General features: G+C 35.6%; 1 protein-coding gene across 1 annotated transcript in view; it reads left to right on the forward strand.

Moving 5' to 3' along the window:
• Nucleotides 1-19,509, forward strand: part of AGBL1 (AGBL carboxypeptidase 1) — a 1,247,389-nt gene that overhangs the window by 84,462 nt on the left and 1,143,418 nt on the right. The window contains exons 4-5 of the mRNA XM_053717645.1: nucleotides 973-1,104; nucleotides 8,525-8,618. Of these exons, the coding sequence (XP_053573620.1) occupies nucleotides 973-1,104; nucleotides 8,525-8,618 (226 nt within the window). The remainder of the gene's footprint in view (nucleotides 1-972; nucleotides 1,105-8,524; nucleotides 8,619-19,509) is intronic.

The following is a 19,509-nucleotide window of genomic DNA, read 5'->3' on the forward strand; positions in this document are numbered from 1 at the left end:
TGAAAGTTATAGTTTGCACTCGAGCAAAAACTGTGCTAGAATATTTAGCACAACTTGAAACCTGAAGTAAAGTGTAAGGGTTAAAAAAATGTTGCACAAAGCACATCAAAAACATATTAAAATAAACTATTACACTGATATATACACTTTGTAATAAAAAATATTTTAATATTGATAAAAATATTTTAAAGGGATTAAATAGTGATGTTAAATAGGGATGGGTGTGTGTGTATAAATGTGTATTTATGTGTTTATAGATGTAATATGTATGTGCACACATAAATACATTTATATACATATAAACACGTACATACACAAATATATATGTAAATATATACATATATATATATTTGAAATTCCTATGTTCTATACTTAGAAGAAAAAGTTCTCATATTTTTCTATGTATATAATTCTATATATAGCTATATATACTATATATATGAATATACAAGTGCTCTTTTCTGTCTGACCATCTGTGTTTTTCAGAGGAGCAACAACAGATTGAATCTCTGTGTGCAACAAAGGCTAAATAAAAAAATATTGAAAAAAATGATTTTTTTTTTATGAAAAAGGGAATTTTATGTTTATGTTCATGTCTCTTTAAAAAAATCTGTAGTCATTTATCAAAAAAGATTTTTTATCTAATAATAGCACAAAATAATATAGCTAATTAGCGACTGTATCACAAGATACAATGCAAAGGCTGCTTATTGTCTAAGGGAGAAACTGAAGTGCTACTGTGCATGCTCAGATGGGTCTATTACTGGCAATGTCTGGTGCACACTGCCGCTAGTCTCCACTGGATCTTGCCAATGAATGGCTCAGCTGATGATTGTATCACACTTTTAAAAAAATGCAAACTTACTACATAGGCCAGTAAAGCTGTAATGCTACTGTTTTGTATCATAAATGTATTACACTTAGTACATCACCTTCATGTCCCTTTAAGTGAAAACTGTCATTGTATTGCAGATTTAAAGTTTGGAGAAAAGGCGCAAAAAAAGGAAGCTACAGATATTACATTAACCTTGGCAAGAAAGAATCTAACTAAATTTGAGAACCTTACTCCTTGTCTGTGGGCACTGCAAGTCTTTGCTTCCAATGGTATGTAATTGCATTCTGCTATATTTTATTTTAGATTTGAATTAAAAAATTACATCCTTTAATTCATTCATTAGAACAGTGATTTGCAACCTTTTTTTTGCCGTGGCACACTTTTTTACATTAAAAAATCCTGTGGCACACCACCATCCCAAAATTGCCATGCCTCCTACAAACTATACATGACATATTGACATTCTTTTACAAACAATCATAATGATTGTCTGTGAATGAATGTCAGTCATGGTTGTAAATGATGCCTGATGAGCCTGTCACATACCTCCCAATATTTCAAAATTTGAAAGAGGGACACCCCCACACTGTTGTCAGTCTGCCGCGGCACACCTGAGGATCTCTCACGGCACACTAGTGTGCCACGGCACACTGGTTGAAAAACACTGCATTAGAGCATGTAATTGTATGATTATCAACCCTGCACTACTGTGTGTTTAACCCCTGCAAAGAGAGGCACCCACCGCTGATCCATACAGCAGCACTAGTCACAGTTTCTGCTCAGGACCAGCGTTGCTCCGCAGGTCCTTAGTGGCACTTCTACTGTAGTCCAGGGTCAATGGTCGTAAAATTAGATTCCCTAACGAATTAGAGCATGTCATTTTATAATATTATGTTAAGTTTGGTTAAATTAAAGACGTAGAAAGGTCAAATTGAAATGTATATAAATGTATTTCAATTTTAAACAGAAGCATTTTTGCAATATACTTCTATTTGCAAAAATGCTTCTTGTAAAAATATGTTTTGTGTAACTAGAGGATCATCACCTTAGAGTGCTCTGGTGTGTATTGCATCAGCAAAGACTTCATTTGTGTCATACAAGTTGCTGCTGACTCTCTAAGGCAGTGTTTTTCAACCAGTGTGCCGTGGCACACTAGTGTGCCGTGAGAGATCCTCAGGTGTGCCACGGCAGACTGACAACAGTGCGGGGGTGTCCCTCTTTCAAATTTTGAAATATTGGGAGGTATGTGACAGGCTCATCAGGCATCATTTATAACCATGACATTGACATTCATTCACAGACAATCATTATGATTGTTTGTAAAAGAATGTCAATATGTCATGTATAGTTTGTAGGAGGCATGGCATGACAGCACAGTACAGTGTGTGTGTGTGTGTATATATACAGTATGTGTGTGTATATATATATATATATATATCTATATCCTGTATTAGGCTACAATGTGTCATTTTGTAAAATCTTGGTATGGTGGTGTGCCGCAGGATTTTTTAATGTAAAAAAGTGTGCCACGGCAAAAAAAAAGGTTGCAAATCACTGTTCTAAGGTGTTGTGTTTGAATGCTGGTGCACGGAGCACTCACAGCATATTGTGTAGGCTGCTAAAAAAAAACAATAATAACTTTTACTTGAAGCATTTTTACTAATGGAAGTGTATTGCAAAAATGTTTATATTTAAAATTGAAATGCACCCATCCACATTTCAGTTTTGACGTTTCTATCCCTTAACCCCTTAATGACAACTGACGTACCAGGTACGTCATGCATTAACAAGCAGTTAATGACAATGGACGTACCTGGTACGTCAGTTGTCTAACAGAGTGCTAGAAGTGATCACAATCACTTCCAGCAGCTCTGAGGGTATTGCAGTGATGCCTCGATATGGAGGCATCCTGCAATACCCCTTTACAAGCCTCCAATGCAGAGAGAGCCACTCTGTGGCCCTCTCTGCACCGGTAGTGATGGTGCCGATGGTGCCTTTGCCCAGTGGCAGGAGGGAGCGTGTGCGTGCGCGTCCACAATGCGCGCGCGTGCACGGGTGCGCGCGTGCACGTGGATGCACGTGCACGTGCGCGCATTACCACACTGACACCAATGAAGGAAGGGGAAAAAAAAAGTTACAAAAAAAAAGTTAATTTTTTTTTTTTTTTTTTAACATATAAAAGGATCTGGGAGGGGGAGGGGGTGGGGGTATTGTGGGGGGGCTGCTACACTACAGAAATAAATTTGTATAAAAAATACAAATAAAAGTTATAAATAAAATTTAAATAGTTTGGCCAGTGGGGCCAAACTGGGTACTGGCAGACAGCTGCCAGTACCCAAGATGGCGGTAATTAGGTAGGGGAGAGGGTTAGAGAGCTGGAGGGGGGATCAGGGAGGTTGGTGCTAAGGCAGGGGTCCATCACAACTAAAATATTTTATAATTTTTATTTAAAAAAAAAAAAACTCTTTTATTTAGTACTGGCAGACTTTCTGCCAGTACTTAAGATGGCGGTAACAATTGTGGGGTGGGGGAGGGAAGAGAGCTGTTTGGGAGGGATCAGGGGGTGGGATGTGTCAGGTGGGAGGCTGATCTCTAAAATTAACCCTGCAAGCTCCCTACAAGCTACCTAATTTAACCCCTTCACTGCTGGGCATAATTCACGTGTGGTGCGCAGCAGCATTTAGCGGCCTTCTAATTACCAAAAAGCAACGCCAAAGCCATATAAGTCTGCTATTTCTGAACAAAGGGGATCCCAGAGAAGCTTTTACAACAATTTCTGCCATAATAGCACAAGCTGTTTGTAAATAATTTCAGTGAGAAACCTAAAATTGTGAAAAATGTAAAGTTTTTTTTTTTATTTGCTCGCATTTGGCGGTGAAATGGTGGCATAAAATATACCAAAATGGGCCTAGATCAATACTTGGAGTTGTCTACTACACTACACTAAAGCTAAAATTAACCCTACAAGCTCCCTACAAGCTCCCTAATTAACCCCTTCACTCCTGGGCATAAAACATGTGTGGTGCGCAGCGGCATTTAGCGGCCTTCTAATTACCAAAAAGCAACCACAAAGCCATATAAGTCTGTTATTTCTGAACAAAGGGGATCCCAGAGAAGCATTTACAACCATTTGTGCCATAATTGCAGAAGCTGTTTGTAAATAATTTCAGTGGGAAACCTAAAGTTTGTGACAAAATTTGTGAAAAAGTGAACTTTTTTTTTTTTTTATCGCATTTGGCGGTGAAATGGTGGCATGAAATATACCAAAATGGGCCTAGATCAATACTTTGGGATGTCTTCTAAAACAAAATATATACATGTCAAGGGATATTCAGGTATTCCTGACAGATATCAGGATTCCAAAGTAACTAGTGCTCATTTTGAAAAAAAGTGGTTTGGAAATAGCAAAGTGCTACTTGTATTTATTGCCCCATAAATTGCAAAAAAAGCAAAGAACATGTAAACATTGGGTATTTCTAAACTCAGGACAAAATTTAGAAACTATTTAGCATGGGTGTTTTTTGGTGGTTGTAGATGTGTAACAGATTTTGGGGGTCAAAGTTAGAAAAAGTGTGTTTTTTTCCATTTTTTCCTCATATTTTATCATTTTTTTTTTTAGTAAATTATAAGATATGATGAAAATAATGGTATCTTTAGAAAGTCCATTTAATGACGAGAAAAACGGTATATAATATGTGTGGGTACAGTAAACGAGTAAGAGGAAAATTACAGCTAAACGCAAACACTGCAGAAATGTAAAAATAGCCATTGTCATTAAGGGTAAGAAAATTGAAAAATGGTCCGGTCATTAAGGGGTTAAAATATAGAACAATAAAGGGACATTAACAGATAAATAAATGCTATATAGAATGATGCATTCAAAGAAAAAATTAGTCTGAGAATAAGATCCAGAAGTATTTTTTAAAGTTTCATTAGCTGTTTAAATATTGACTATTGTCTATAAAACATTGGGAGCTGCCATGTTGTAACTTAGGTTACCTTCTCTATTGTGGCCAATTAGAGTGTGCAGCCAATGACTGTGTGGAATATAACAGAGTTCTGCACTTCCATTTCTAACAGGAACTGAAAAGTTCACAATTTCAGAATATAATTACAGGAAAAGGGGACACAATAAATAATGAAAGCATATTGCAGAGTCCTCTTTATATATTTGATTTATGATTTTATATTACCATCTCAAAGTGTTTAATGTCTCTTTAAAAATAAAAAAAACAGAGTCTTAAGCCTGTATGAATACATTTACAAATCAAAAGTTTGATTCTTGATTCTAGCAGAATCTCAATTTAAGCAAATATCTTATGAAAAAACTAATTTTGATATAGTAATACTACTACTACTTTTGCCCCTACTAACAGTATTTTATTGATAATAACACAATATATATAACAAAATAAATAGCAGCTGAAATGAAAACACTATTTATTTATTCCAAATATCTAATGGATATTTAAAATGAAATTACAGCATTGGTCTTTTTCTTATTCTGAATATACTTTGGCAATATATTTGAATATTCGGATGTACAAGCAATCCTCAGATGTTAAATTCCGAAAAAGGAACAGTGAGTTCAGGACGCAAGCTTAAATCTAGACTGTCCAACCCAGTTTCTATAAAAAGGACTATCTCATCTGAAAATGGACTGACTAATTGGTAGCCAGAAGTGACAAGTTTAAGTGAAGGACATTTAAAAATCAAGCATAGTAACATCTCATATTTTAAGTGCAGTTTGATAGTAACTTTTCAAACATGAAGTTAGTTTCACTGTCAAGTCAAACAAATGTAGCTAGTTTTTTTTTAAAATGACTATATGGATAATATTCACTAAAGTGTATAATACCAAACTGAAAAAGAGCCCTTCAGATAACATCTGAATTTGATATGTACACCTCACTCACCTCAGTGAATATAATACAATTATATATTTATTGATTTGGATGTCCATTGTATTAGTTATATATAACTGGTGTTGAAAAGGCAAATTGTCTGTTACAAAAGGTTTCAAGTTTCTATATTTCTAAAAGTGTAGGTTCATCTTTCAGAGGTGTATTGATTATTACCTGAAACCTTATATAAACATTATATACAGAGTAAATAAGTATGTATGTGTGTGCGTGTGTATATTTGTATATTTGTGGCATGTGTGTGTTTGTGTGTCTGTGTATATGTGTTTATGTATGTTTGTGTGTGTATGTTTGTGCGTATGTATGTGTGTGTGTATATGTGTGCGTGTGCATGTGTGTATGTTTATGTGTGTATGTTTATGTGTATGTTTGTGTGTGTGCATGTGTGTCAGTGTATATGTGTTTATGTATGTATGTTTATGTGTGTATGTTTGTGTGTGCATGTGTGTCAGTGTATATGTGTTTATGTATGTATGTTTATGTGTGTATGTTTATGTGTGTATGTTTGTGTGTGTGCATGTGTGTCAGTGTATATGTGTTTATGTATGTATGTTTATGTGTGTATGTTTATGTGTGTATGTTTGTGTGTGTGCATGTGTGTCAGTGTATATGTGTTTATGTATGTATGTTTATGTGTGTATGTTTATGTGTGTATGTTTGTGTGTGTGCATGTGTGTCAGTGTATATGTGTTTATGTATGTATGTTTATGTGTGTATGTTTATGTGTGTATGTTTGTGTGTGTGCATGTGTGTCAGTGTATATGTGTTTATGTATGTATGTTTATGTGTGTATGTTTATGTGTGTATGTTTGTGTGTGTGCATGTGTGTCAGTGTATATGTGTTTATGTATGTATGTTTATGTGTGTATGTTTATGTGTGTATGTTTGTGTGTGCATGTGTGTCAGTGTATATGTGTTTATGTATGTATGTTTATGTGTGTATGTTTGTGTGTGTGCATGTGTGTCAGTGTATATGTGTTTATGTATGTATGTTTATGTGTGTATGTTTATGTGTGTATGTTTGTGTGTGTGCATGTGTGTCAGTGTATATGTGTTTATGTATGTATGTTTATGTGTGTATGTTTATGTGTGTATGTTTGTGTGTGTGCATGTGTGTCAGTGTATATGTGTTTATGTATGTATGTTTATGTGTGTATGTTTATGTGTGTATGTTTGTGTGTGCATGTGTGTCAGTGTATATGTGTTTATGTATGTATGTTTATGTGTGTATGTTTGTGTGTGTGCATGTGTGTCAGTGTATATGTGTTTATGTATGTATGTTTATGTGTGTATGTTTATGTGTGTATGTTTGTGTGTGTGCATGTGTGTCAGTGTATATGTGTTTATGTATGTATGTTTATGTGTGTATGTTTATGTGTGTATGTTTGTGTGTGTGCATGTGTGTCAGTGTATATGTGTTTATGTATGTATGTTTATGTGTGTATGTTTATGTGTGTATGTTTGTGTGTGTGCATGTGTGTCAGTGTATATGTGTTTATGTATGTTTGTGTGTGCATGTGTATATATCTATGTGTGTATTTAAGATTTGTCTGCTGCCTTAACTTATTAAGAAAGTCCCACTATGTATAAATAAAATCTAGAACACATTTTGAATGGTTTTGAGGATGACACCCAATATCATCAACCACTAGTCTTGTGACAATTGTTTAAGGAAGGATCTATTCTTCTGGTTTAATACTTGATGTGCTTTGTCAGCTGCTTATGTCCTACTGTCTTACTCATGATGTCTTAAGGCAAATGTGTTTGGTTTAAAAGAAGCTGAGTTTAAACAACTGTTATCTCAGTTCCCCTAATGAACTATACATTGCCATTTGCTTTTGTAAACTCATGCTAGGGGTTTTCAGATGTCACCATCAGCAGAAATATCTGGCAAGTGCTAGACAGGCTGGGGATAATGATGAGATATTGGCAACACAGAGAGAGTGCACTAGGATGGTTAGTGTGAGTCTTAAAACGCCTTGGAAATCATCCAGCTGCTATAAGTACACTGTGGGTTGTGTGACTTAGATAAAGAATAATGATGTATATACATTATCTTATTGTGGGTGTGTGGATCACTTTAAAAACAGTATTTTTTTATCATTCCTAAACCGTTGCACGCATGAATTTGGTTAATTAGAGCTATTTATTTTGCATATTAATATTTAATTTAGCTTACAGGATGTTCATAACTATTTTGAAATCTAATTTGATGTCTGTGTATATATGTATATATATATATATATATATATATATATATATATATATATATATATATATATATATATATGTATTCAATATTTTTAATAAAATTAATAAATAAAACATATGGAGGGCATAAGAGAGGGAAAGTATGATGCCACAGAATTAACCCTTAAAAATTATGTCCCACCTAACCTTGCTGCTCTAAATATAGGCCTAGTTTGCTGGTGCTACAAATTCAATGGCCTCTACTGGTACTGAGTAAAAAACAAATAAGTTAGAATGCATTTGTAGTCAATAATGTCAAAGTAAATCAGTAAATGTATCCAGTAAAATTGCATATCTGACATCTGGTTCAACATTTGCATATTGTGAAACAGGTAAAGGTAATGCGTGTACAACAAAATAATATTTGAGCTCATAAGGATAATTTTAGAATTATGTATTTGAGATTATATAAATGTAACAACATGTCTATATGATTTTCTTATATCATAGATAATAAATTTTTTTATCTTAGTAAAATGTGAACATTGATTTTTTATTTTTTTTTATTTTTATACAGTTCCTACAGGTGCAGTGCTGGGTATAAATGGAGCTATGGAGTTGATTTTTAAGGTCATTACCCCATACACCACGAGACATACTCAAACAATCAAGTAGGTGTTGGATTTAAATTGTATTTATAAACTTTTTGTTAATATAAGATATGATATTAATATTTACATTACGTTTGACTGCACTTACTGTGCACTTAAAGGGACATGAATCCCATTTTTTTTCTTTCACGATTCAGATAGAGCATAGAATTCTAAAAACTTTCCAATTTACTTCTATTATCAATTTTGCTTGGTTCCCATGGTATCCTTTATTGAAGGTGAAACAATGCACTACTGGGAGCTAGCTGAACATATTGGTAAGCCAATGATTAGAAGTATATATGTGCAGCCACCTATCGGAAGCTATCACCGGGCTCCTGAGATTTCCTTGGTATGCTTTTCAACAATGCATACCAAGCAAATTAAGTAATAGAGGTAAATTGGAATTAATGTGTGTACCAAGGATATGGATCTGGATTCATAGACACTTCTGAGGTTGCCAAGACTCCCTATTGTAAAGGCAAAATCATCTTCAAAATGCATTGAGCATCGCCACATCTGTCTTCCCCAGCGTTTCATTAACAGGTGTTCCTGCTATTAACACCTAAAGTTGTACCAACAACATGATCTCTTGCACATCAAACAAGACTCATTAGCAATGCTGAAAACAACAATTACAACAGTAACACTTAGGACACACGCTTGCAAACAGGCTTATATAAATGTTTGTTTATATTATTGTGAAATATTTGCATGTCTGTTTTCTTATATTAATGTAACCTTGGTGGATAGAGGACTGACTGTGCATTTTGGGGCATTTAGAACCTTGTCCCAGCTTGCAGAATTTATAAAGATGGTAATGCCCCTCCAAAGTATCACTTCCTTTATTTTTTGTTGCATATCTTAAAGTTTCATAGATAAGAGGTTTTTTTTTTTAAATTAGCTAGTTCATTTGGGAGAGGCAATGTTTTTTACTTACCTGCATGTATAGACATTCATTTGCTTAATGATGATAAGCTATTAGTCTGATGCTAACTTCCATAGAACATTTGAAATGGCTTTCTATTTTTAATGTTGTATGCCTTCCTAAAGCAGTCGGCTTTGTACAGGGAGTGCAGAATTATTAGGCAAGTTGTATTTTTGAGGATTAATTTTATTATTGAACAACAACCATGTTCTCAATGAACCCAAAAAACTCCTTAATATCAAAGCTGAATAGTTTTGGAAGTAGTTTTTAGTTTGTTTTTAGTTATAGCTATTTTAGGGGGATATCTGTGTGTGCAGGTGACTATTACTGTGCATAATTATTAGGCAACTTAACAAAAAACAAATATATACCCATTTCAATTATTTATTTTTACCAGTGAAACCAATATAACATCTCAACATTCACAAATATACATTTCTGACATTCAAAAACAAAACAAAAACAAATCAGTGACCAATATAGCCACCTTTCTTTGCAAGGACACTCAAAAGCCTGCCATCCATGGATTCTGTCAGTGTTTTGATCTGTTCACCATCAACATTGCGTGCAGCAGCAACCACAGCCTCCCAGACACTGTTCAGAGAGGTGTACTGTTTTCCCTCCTTGTAAATCTCACATTTGATGATGGACCACAGGTTCTCAATGGGGTTCAGATGAGGTGAACAAGGAGGCCATGTCATTAGATTTTCTTCTTTTATACCCTTTCTTGCCAGCCACGCTGTGGAGTACTTGGACGCGTGTGATGGAGCATTGTCCTGCATGAAAATCATGTTTTTCTTGAAGGATGCAGACTTCTTCCTGTACCACTGCTTGAAGAAGGTGTCTTCCAGAAACTGGCAGTAGGACTGGGAGTTGAGCTTGACTCCATCCTCAACCCGAAAAGGCCCCACAAGCTCATCTTTGATGATACCAGCCCAAACCAGTACTCCACCTCCACCTTGCTGGCGTCTGATTCGGACTGGAGCTCTCTGCCCTTTACCAATCCAGCCACGGGCCATCCATCTGGCCCATCAAGACCCACTCTCATTTCATCAGTCCATAAAACCTTAGAAAAATCAGTCTTGAGATATTTATTGGCCCAGTCTTGACGTTTCAGCTTGTGTGTCTTGTTCAGTGGTGGTCGTCTTTCAGCCTTTCTTACCTTGGCCATGTCTCTGAGTATTGCACACCTTGTGCTTTTGGGCACTCCAGTGATGTTGCAGCTCTGAAATATGGCCAAACTGGTGGCAAGTGGCATCTTGGCAGCTGCACGCTTGACTTTTCTCAGTTCATGGGCAGTTATTTTGCGCCTTGATTTTTCCACACGCTTCTTGCGACCCTGTTGACTATTTTGAATGAAACGCTTGATTGTTCGATGATCACGCTTCAGAAGCTTTGCCATTTTAAGAGTGCTGCATCTCTCTGCAAGATATCTCACTATTTTTGACTTTTCTGAGCCTGTCAAGTCCTTCTTTTGACCCATTTTGCCAAAGGAAAGGAAGTTGCCTAATAATTATGCACACCTGATATAGGGTGTTGATGTCATTAGACCACACCCCTTCTCATTACAGAGATGCACATCACCTAATATGCTTAATTGGTAGTAGGCTTTCGAGCCTATACAGCTTGGAGTAAGACAACATGCATAAAGAGGATGATGTGGTCAAAATACTCATTTGCCTAATAATTCTGCACTCCCTGTATATTCTGCTGTGTACGTGCAATAAGCTTTGGTAGCTAGCCCATATTGTAGGGGTCACTGCAGAAATTCGTAGAATAGTCTCTATATAAGCCTGGCACACTGTACCAAGGGTCCAAATGTGGCCCTAATTTTCAATCTAATATCATAGCCCTCCAGACATTACATAGCTGTTAGACACTATAGCCTTGAAAATTTTTATCTACCAGTTTGGCATAATATACTAAAGGTCCAAAGATAATCTAGTATTATAGACTTATACATTTTTTTTAAACTGTTGGATGGAATAGCCTTTATAGAGTTTTATTTCTCTGTTTGATATTAAATATTAAGGGTCTAAAAGTGGCCCTATATTTTGTCCATTGTTTATCTACGGTGTATTTACCATTACAAGTTAAGTACTACTGTATTTTGATATCTTTTACTACAGATGATATATTATTGTGCTAGGACCCAAAAGTGGTCCTATAATTACCCCCCCCCCCATGTAATTCCCCTTTACTATTGAATCACAATATCCAGCAGCCCAAGAATGGCTGATATTTATCAGTTGGGGGTCACATTTTTTATTTTGTTTATAATATTCGAAAATGGGAAAAGCTTTCTTTACTCAGATACAGAGTTCTATTTTTCAGTTTGGTATTATATACCAAGGGTCCAAAAGTGGCCCTATAGTTGGTTCATTGTTCACCTACGGTGTATTTACCATTATAAGCTAAGTACTATTGTATTTTGATATGTCTCACTACAGATGATATATTATTGTGCAAGGACCCGAAAGTGGTCCTATAAATATCCCTCCCCCGTAACTCCCCTTTACTAGTAAACCACCATATCCAACAGCACAAGAGTAGCTGATATTTATCAGTTGGGGGTCACATTTTTATTCTTTTTATATTATTTGAAAATGGGAGAAGCTTTCCTTACCCAGAAATATTTCTAGAGAATATTTTGGGATCAAGATTGAGCCTACTTTTCTTGAGTTTGTATTTACTGCGGCAACATAAATAAAAATAATTATAATGTTAATTTTTATAGTTTGTAGAGGTCCAAAAGTGGCCTATACAATTTAAAAGCATTACTTATTATGACAACATTTATAGTAGTCCTCACATATTTCTAGAGGCCCAAAAGTGGCCGAGCAATATCCCTCTTATTGAGTTTCCTTAATATGTTCAGAAGTCCAAAAGTGGCTTCTAGCTGTGTGGGGGATATCTATTTTGCAAGTTTTAAAAAGGAAAAAAAAATAGAGGTGATGTATTGTGTTATATTTTTTTTTAGTGTATGTAAAACATTGCATTATGAAGTACTTAGACTCTAGTCGTGTTTATAGTCAGAAACTTTTGTTTGAGTCAAGACATTAAGTTGATGAAGTTGTCAATAGCCATGTACTGCATATTGTTTATTTGCATCTCTGCAATGTTTACCTTAACACCTCAATACAAATAATTGAAAACAAAAAAAATAGCTAGTTCTGTAAGGTTTAAATGTTTTTTTTGTGATGCCAGTATCCTTCACAGTGGAACTTGTTTTATGCACTGAGAAGTGAACAATTTTGAGATAGGTAGTCAGTGGAACAAAACTTGAAACGTGTGTCAGGGAAAAGGGGTGGGTGCAAATATCTTGCAATTTCACAATTTTCAAGTTGCAATGATGCAGATAGTTTTTCTGCAAGATATTATTTCATGAGTTATATTGAATCTTGGCTGTTGAGTCGCAGGGTCAAATCATGAATGTTCCCAGAAGATGTTCTCCACCCACACCCTCCTGTACTTTGTACGCTGAAGCCCTGTGACTCCAACCCTCTCAGCCATTCCTCACCCACCAAACACTCAGGACTATACCCACAGATCTCTCACACTCAGCCTAGACCTCCCAGTACTAGAATATATCAGGTAAATATTTGGATGTATTCTATAGCTTGATATTGTTATTTATTACATCTAACAAAATGTTGACTATTGTTAAACTAATTAAAATGTTTGTTTTGCCCTTTAGTTACAATTTAAGCATCCAGCGAAGTTAACTCTTCTGTACAATGTGTACTCTTTCTGCTTATTGACATATTTTGTGATATACTTAACAAAATGTTAAAATTATGCGTAACTAATGGAACAGTCATTAAATTATCATAATTATCAGCAATTTAGTATTATCCTCACAATTGTTCTCCATAGTGCTTTGTTACTAATAAAAAAATCAGAAAAATAGGATACAAGAAACATTAAGGGATGACATTTAAAGGTTATGGTCTTTATCTATAATTAATAATAGCAAAAAATATTGTAATTACATTTTTTAATATCTTACATCTATAGATGGTTGAATAGGTGAATCACAGTTTTAAAGTTTGTTCTCTAAAAAAACAATATCTAAAACTAATTAAAAAAAAATATTAAATTAGATAAAATAGCCTAATTCTAGCCCTCGACCCCCCCCCCCCAAAAAAAAGAAAAGAAAATTAATTAAAAAGCATGACAACTTGCAAAATATATAGTGGATAAATGAGGTGACCACTATAAATTAGATAGCTTTGAGTATGTCCTAAAAATATTTTTATACATACACACACCCACACGCACCTGCATACATACACCATGTGTGTATAGTTAAAATGACCAGATATCTATCTATCTCTATCTATCTATCAAAAGAGGACAAAGGGTTAAATAGTGCTATTCCTTACAATTTGAATACATGTATATACATACATATACCAGTGTATCATATACAAACACATAAAGCTGCAACTTATGTATAGAGTTCAAGGGTTAAAGAAAAAAACTGTGATATATGAGACATCAAAGTTCGTTAGAGATATGCATAACACTTTGACATGTGAAGCCTTGCAATCCTAGTGACAAACTTCTGAAATCACTACTTACAGGATTTTACCCCAATCTTATGAGGTAAGTATAAGACATTGCAGGGGGGCGCTCCTTTCTGGCTCTTGTGGATATAGATATGTCTGTGGTCTGTTGATCCATCCACTATTCCCCTTGGTATGGAACACTTATGAATTTCTCTTGTGCTTGTTATAGCATGGTAGACTCCCAGATTTCTCTCCTGGGTATAGATAAAAAAGTGTAGAAAAATTTTGCAATAATGTAATACGGTTAAAACAAGTTTATTAAAACATATATCTTTAAAAATCCTGCTTACATTTTACACCCTCAATAAATTATGATGTAATTGATTGACAACAAAATACAAAGTGGCAAATTCCACTGCATTTACGCTTCAGGAATTTCTGGTCACAAACTCTCCTGGAAAGCGATTAGTGTATAAACAAAACCGAATGACCCGGTGAAACAAAAGATTATATTCGGTACTCTGTCTTAAGCGTTTCGAAGGATGGCTTTAAGATACTTCCTTCTTCAGAAAAGTTTCTGAAGAAGGAAGTATCTTAAAGCCATCCTTCGAAACGCGTAAGACAGAGTAACGAAAATAGATTTTTGTTTACACCGGGTCATCCGGTTTTGCTTATACACAAATGGCTTTCCAGGAGAGTTTGTGACTAGACGTTCCTGAAGCGTAAATGCAGTGGAATTCACCACTTTGTATTTTGTTGTCAATCAATTACCTCATAATTTATTGAGGGTGTAAAATGTAAGCAGGTTTTTTTTAAAGATATATGTTTTAATCAACTTGCTTTAACCGTATTACACTATTGCATCTTTTTCCTACTCTTTTTTATCTATACCCATGAGAGAAATCTGGGATTCTGCCATACTATAAGAAGCACAAGGGGGATTCATAAGTGTTCCATACCAAGGGGAATAGTGGAGTCTGAAGCTAACGGATGAATGGACCGCAGACATATCTATATCCACATGGGCCGTAAAGGATTGCCCCCCTGCAGTGTCTTATACTTACCTCATAAGATTGGGGTAAGATCCTGTAAGTAGTGATTTCAGAAGTTTCTCACTAGGATTGCAAGACTTCACACACCGAAATGTGTTATGCATATCTCTAACGAACTTTGATGTCTCATATAACACTGGTTTTTCATTAACCCTTGAACTCTATACATAAGTTGCAGCTTTGTTTTTGCATATGATACACTGATATATGTATGTATATACATTTATTCAAATTGTAAGGAATAGCACAATTTAACCATTTGCCCTCTTTTCATGCATATTTTTGTATAAGTATTCTCAGAAGGTCTATTCTGAAAATACTTTTAGTTGGGTTACAGCCGCTTCTTTTTCCTGTTTTGTTAGCCTCACTCAGTAGTTTTTTCTCTCCTTTCTTTTGCGCCTTTTTTTCTGCTCTCCTTTTGTCACACACACACACACACACACACACACACACACACACACACACACACACACACATATATTATACAAATAACCCTTATTTAAATGTAACTAACATGATATTAGTAAAATTTCTGGGGTTACATGCAACTTCCTCTGACCAATTATACATATAATTTGTATAACATATATATTATAATATTAGATAATAAAAATGTAACGACAAAATGTTTCACTCCTAAGAAAGCACAATAAAAGCTGAGTACTTGGAATAAAACTCGCCTCACATTAATATAATAGCCTTGTCTCTACACAGATGAACAATGTGTTCATTTCCTTGGCTGGTTAACACAAACATGATGCGTTAGGAAGCCAGTGATGAGTTGCACACTGACACATGGCCTGATAAGGATGAAGTTGACAAAACAAACACTTATGTAAGTGCTAAACAGCTAGCCTGTACACAAAACACAGGCAGATGCATTCCAAAGGGTTAGTACTTTATATGCAGAGTTGTTTTTATTGGTATATAGGTAATCCGTGTTTTACAAAATTTAAACCGTAGTTTAAAGCAATAATATTACCCTTGAATATAAAAAGCCAATAAACAATAATAAAATAATGACTCATTGTCTCAAAAAAGTATTATATATTAAAAACTAATTAATAGTTATCTTGGCTTAAAGTGACCTTGTTCCCTATAAAAAAAACTTTGTACTAAAAAAATGCTTTCATCTCTATGAAAGAGTAGCATTTAAACATGTTGCTTTGGTTTTACAACTGCAACATGTGAAGAAAATGCTCTTTTAATTGAAACAGAACTATCTGAATATCAGCAGTATAAGTTGTGTATTTCCTACTAATGCTCACTGTCTAATAGGTTAGAATAGGCAAAATGTCTCTTTTTTTATTCTGGGGACTTCTGTTCATTAGGCATACCACTCAAGTGTGCAACACACACCATATAAGAACGTATGTAGTGCCAATCATATGTAAAGTAGACTTTAGCAGTTTCTTAAATTGCTTACTGAAAACAATAACCCAGCCTGAAATGCAAGTGACCGATTAGCATTTGCTTTAAACTATTTAGAATGGTGCAGTAGCTTGGTTTACAACAGACATATCTGCAAGGATATTTGATTTTATAACTGGCATCATGTGGTTGTTTGACAAAAACAAGCTTTCTATCAATCCAGGTCTCATAAATGTTCCAATTTCTCTATAACAGTCCGGCATTGTTATGTTTGGTATTGTAGATATGTGCATCACTCAACCTCATTCTTAAAAATATGGCAAAATTAGAAACAGTATAATCATTTAACCCCTTAATGACCACAGCACTTTTCCATTTTCTGTCCGTTTGGGACCAAGGCTATTTTTACATTTTTGCTGTCTTTGTGTTTAGCTGTAATTTTCCTCTTACTCATTTACTTTACCCACACATATTATATACCGTTTTTCTCGCCATTAAATGGACTTTCTAAAGATACCATTATTTTCACCATATCCTATAATTTACTATAAATGTTTTTTATAAAATATGAGGAAATTTGGAAAAAACACACTTTTTCTAACTTTGACCCTCAAAATCTGTTACACATCTTCAACCACCAAAAAACACCTATGCTAAATAGTTTCTAAAGTTTTGTCCTGAGTTTAGAAATACCCAATGTTTACATGTTCTTTGCTTTTTTTGTAAGTTATAGGGCCATAAATACAAGTAGCACTGCTATTTCCAAACCACTTTTTTTCAAAATTAGCGAATCCCTGAATATCCCCTGACATGTATATATATATTTTTAGAAGACATCCCAAAGTATTGATCTAGGCCCATTTTGGTATATTTTATGCCACCATTTCACTGCCAAATGCCATCAAATACAAAAAATCGTTCACTTTTTCACAAATGTTTTCACAAACTTTCGGTTTCTCACTGAAATTATTTACAAACAGCTTGTGCAATTATGGCACAAATGCTTGTAAATTCTTCTCTGGGATCCCCTTTGTTCAGAAATAGCAGACATATATGGCTTTGGTATTGCTTTTTGGTATTTAGAAGGCAGCTAAATGCCACATGTGTATTATGCCCAGCATTGAAGGGGTTAATTAGGGAGCATGTAGGGAGCTTTTTGGCGTAAATTTAGCTGTAGTGTAGTAAACAACCCAAAGTATTGATCTAGGCCCATTTTGGTATATTTCATGCCACCATTTCACCGCCAAATGCAATCAAATAAAAAAAAAAACGTTAAATTTTTCACAATTTTAGGTTTCTCACTGAAATCATTTACAAACAGCTTATGCAATTATAACACACATGATTGTAAATGCTTCTCTGGAATCCCCTTTGTTCAGAAATAGCAGACATATATGGCTTTGGCGTTGCTTTTTGGTAATTAGAAGGCCGCTAAATGCAGCTGTGCACCACACGCGTATTATGCCCAGCAGTGCAGAGGTTAATTAGGGAACTTGTAGGGAGCTTGTAGGGTTAATTTTAGCTTTAGTGTAGTGTAGTAGACAACCCAAAAGTATTGATCTAGGCCCATTTTGGTATATTTCATGCCACCATTTTACTGCCATATGCGATTAAATAAAAAAAATCGTTCCCTTTTTCACAATTTTTTTCACAAACTTTAGGTTTCTCACTGAAATCATTTACAAACAGCTTGTACAATTATGGCACAAATGGTTGTAAATGCTTCTCTGGGATCCCCTTTGTTCAGAAATAGCAGACATATATGGCTTTGTCGTTGCTTTTTGGTAATTAGAAGGCCGCTAAATTCCGCTGCACATCACACGTGTATTATGGCTAACAGTTAAGGGGTTAATTAGGTAGCTTGTAGGGAGCTTGCAGGGTTAATTTTAGCTTTAGTGTAGAGATCAGCCTCCCACCTGAAACATCAGACTCCCTGATCCCTCCCAAACAGCTCTCTTCCCTCCCCCACCCCACAATTGTCCCCACCATCTTAAGTACTGGCAGAAAGTCTGCCAGTACTAAAATTAAAGGTATAATTGTGTTTTTTTGTGCGTTTTTTTAGAATATTTACATATGCTGCTGTGTAGGATCCCCTCTTAGCCAACAACCTCACTGATCCCCCACCAAACAGATTTCTAACCCTCCCCCTCTACCTTAATGGGTGCCATCTTGGGTACTGGCAGCTGTCTGCCAGTACCCAGTTTAGTAAAAAATTATGCTTTTTTATTTTTTTGCCCTTTTCTGTATTGTAGCTACCCCCCCCCCCCCAGATCCCTTAGATTGTTTTAAAATTGTAAATCCCCCCTTTTCTCCAACTTATTATCATTACATTTTTCTGTAGTGTAGCGGTTCCCACCCGCTCCCGCCCTGTGCACGCGCCAGCACGCCGCACCCGTGCACGTGCGTCCCGGTGGGTCCCGCCCCCCTCCACATCACACCGCCCATCGATGGCAGCCCACCAGCCTCCCTTGTCAGCTCCCACCCATCAATGATGCCGGCAATCGATGTCTGGTGCAGAGAGGGCCACAGAGTGGCTCTATCTGCATCGGATGGCCATGCAGGTTTATTGCAGGATGCCTCGATATCAAGGCATCACTGCAATAACCGGAAAGCGGCTAGAAGCGAGCAGGATCGCTTCCAGCTGCTTTCCAGACCGAGGACGTGCAGGGTACGTCCTCAGACGTTAACTGTCTTTTTTTAGAGGACGTAACCTGCACGTCCTCGGTCATTAAGTGGTTAAAATATGAGTTATTACCTTATTCTTTAAAGTGATGGTAAATTTGCCTCAATAACTTTACATATTCTGAAAGCTCTTGTCATTACTAGCATATTGATGTGCTTATTTTTTTTTCAAAACTCAATTAAACTTCTAAAAATCAGCTTTTTTTTTTTCAGGCTCCGTTACCTGATTCAATGCAGCCCCTGTCAGAGATTTTCTGATTGTGGTATTTGATTGACATCTCTTTCAGCCAAATTGTAACTCTGCCTGGAAGTAAAACTGCGCATGCACAACTCAATACGCTATTTGCGCAACTAAATACCTGTACCCG

The sequence above is a fragment of the Bombina bombina genome, chromosome 6, assembly GCF_027579735.1.
Source record: "Bombina bombina isolate aBomBom1 chromosome 6, aBomBom1.pri, whole genome shotgun sequence".
Lineage (NCBI taxonomy): Eukaryota > Metazoa > Chordata > Amphibia > Anura > Bombinatoridae > Bombina > Bombina bombina.